The 2,120-nt window shown below is 53.4% G+C and overlaps 1 protein-coding gene across 1 annotated transcript in view; it reads left to right on the forward strand.

The window, feature by feature from the left end:
- MEGF6 (multiple EGF like domains 6) overlaps nt 1-2,120 on the forward strand; it is a 117,524-nt gene that overhangs the window by 91,026 nt on the left and 24,378 nt on the right. Inside the window, exons 9-10 of the mRNA XM_035897589.1 lie at nt 1,124-1,246; nt 2,020-2,120. The exon at nt 2,020-2,120 is cut by the window's right edge and continues 7 nt beyond it. Of these exons, the coding sequence (XP_035753482.1) occupies nt 1,124-1,246; nt 2,020-2,120 (224 nt within the window). The remainder of the gene's footprint in view (nt 1-1,123; nt 1,247-2,019) is intronic.

A 2,120-nucleotide genomic window follows, 5' to 3' on the forward strand; every position in this document is an offset into this window, starting at 1 on the left:
ACGATTCTATGACTCTAAATCCCGGTGCCCTTCGGCAGGGGAGGTGCAGGGTGCGTTGGGGCACTCACACCTAACGGCCTCTCTTGCTGTGAAAGCAGCACATAGGAGGTTGCTAGCAAAGAGCATCGGCGCTTAGGGATGCAAAGCAGTGCTTACACATTGCCAGGCGGCGTAGGGCTGCAGTTCACTTCACTCAGGAAATAATTCTTGGATTTGTTTCTGCTTTGTTCAGTACCACCTCCTTCCTGCAGTGGTCTAGGAGCATGTCTGCCCAGGGCGTCTGGTAGGGACAGACAGGCTGCAGGGCACCCACGGGTACTTGTGCAAAGGGGAGCAGTGCCTTGGCCGGAGGAGAGGAACCCCAAATCCCACAATCTTTCCTCTGTGGCTCTGAGGAAGCTGTCTCCGTTCAGTATCACAACACAGGAGCTAAAAAGCCAGGACCTGAACAATGTTCCTCTGAAGGAACATTGTTCCTTTGCCTGCTGCTAAGCCCAGTACACTTTTGGTAGCCCAGCAGTGCTATTTGCTTTCCCACCCGATACCTCCTTGGTCCAGCCTCTTCTGGGGGTAGGGGGATGCTTCACAAAGCCCACTACTGCACGGACGGGCACCACGGCCATTCCACTCCATAGTGGACAAATGGAGTCCTGTAAATACAAGGGGTTTGGAATTCAAAGCTGCGGGAGCTCTGCTTTCTCCGGGGTAGCCAGGTCCATCCTCAGAGGCAGCCTGAAGGAACCGCGCAGTTCGCCTGTACTCGACATCGGTGTTTGTAGCAGGGTGCCTCTGAGGGCCAGGGCCCATCTTACAGCTGAAACCACCCCCTGTTTGTAAGCACGTAAAACCTCTAAGAACAATCTCGACCTGCAAATCACAGTTAGCTTCCCACAGCCCTCCAGGATTCGGGATTCCTCCCTCGGCTGGGGAGCACGTTGCCAAGGGCAATCGGTTAACGTAAAGCTCACTTATTTCAGAGGAAATCAAGAATCCCAGCTCAGCGTTTGGCAGTCAGATCAGTAGGCGCTCACCAGAGCTGGTCCCGGAGCAGTTCTACCCGGTACCGTCCCCACTGCAAAGCTGGATGCGTCTTAACAGCCAGCGCCCTTTGGTTTTCGTTTAGATATCAATGAATGTGCCGATGGTTCTCACTGCTGTCAGCAAGACTGTTACAACTATCCCGGAGGCTACGAGTGCGCCTGCTACGCCGGGTACAGGCTCAGCGCAGACGGCTGCGGGTGCAATGGTAAGCAACACGTAGGGGTTAGAATCGCCGCGCTGCCTCTAATTCGGGTTTTCGGTGTCTTGCCAAGCTCCTCAGGTTGCTTGCTGTTAAGGCAGCACAGCGATTCTAACCCCTGCGCGAGCCCAGCACAACTGAAGGGTAGCAACGGGGCTGCTGAACGCAGCGAACTCGGGTCCGGGTATCTCAGCGTGAGCTGGTCCAGGTCTGACCTGGACTGATTCACAGAAATCACTTTATGTTCAGCCCCAGAGGCCAACACTGCCCACCATTTTCACCCAAGAGATGCAGGCAAATAGAAGCATCGGTATAAAATACAGCTAAGACAGCGACTCACGCAAGCTTTTAACAAAGAGAGCAAGGAATTGTCCTACCTGGTTGCGACCAGCCAGGCATTTCTTCCGGTTTCTCCCAGCTCATTGCATGCCTTAGCATGAAGAATTTGGGGCTTTTTTCCTCCTAATGAGTTGTTCTGGCTACCAGAGCTCTCCAGTAACATTGCACAGGTGAAGCCCCAAGTTTACCCACTTGTTCCTACACAACTGGTGACAGACGTGAGCTGCAGCCTAGCACACAGTGCTTTGAAGCCCAGGGCTCCCTGAACCACTTAGATAGTCTCACCCCATTTTTTTAGAGTCAGGTGGCTTCACGTAGGGATGTCACCAGCCACCTTTTGACCTGCAGACAGCAATATATCTGCGTCCCCGAGGGCCTGCTCCCATTGCACTGGAGTGTCCCATGGTGTGTCCCATGGTTTTGGTTTTTTTTTTTTTCAGATGTGGATGAGTGCTCTTCAAGTAACGGTGGATGTGAACACGTGTGCCAGAACCAGCAAGGGTCTTTCCAGTGTGGCTGCGAGATTGGATACAAGCTGGAT

Source organism: Egretta garzetta, unplaced genomic scaffold (genome assembly GCF_000687185.1).
Source record: "Egretta garzetta isolate BGI_Z169 unplaced genomic scaffold, ASM68718v1 scaffold737, whole genome shotgun sequence".
Classification (NCBI taxonomy): domain Eukaryota; kingdom Metazoa; phylum Chordata; class Aves; order Pelecaniformes; family Ardeidae; genus Egretta; species Egretta garzetta.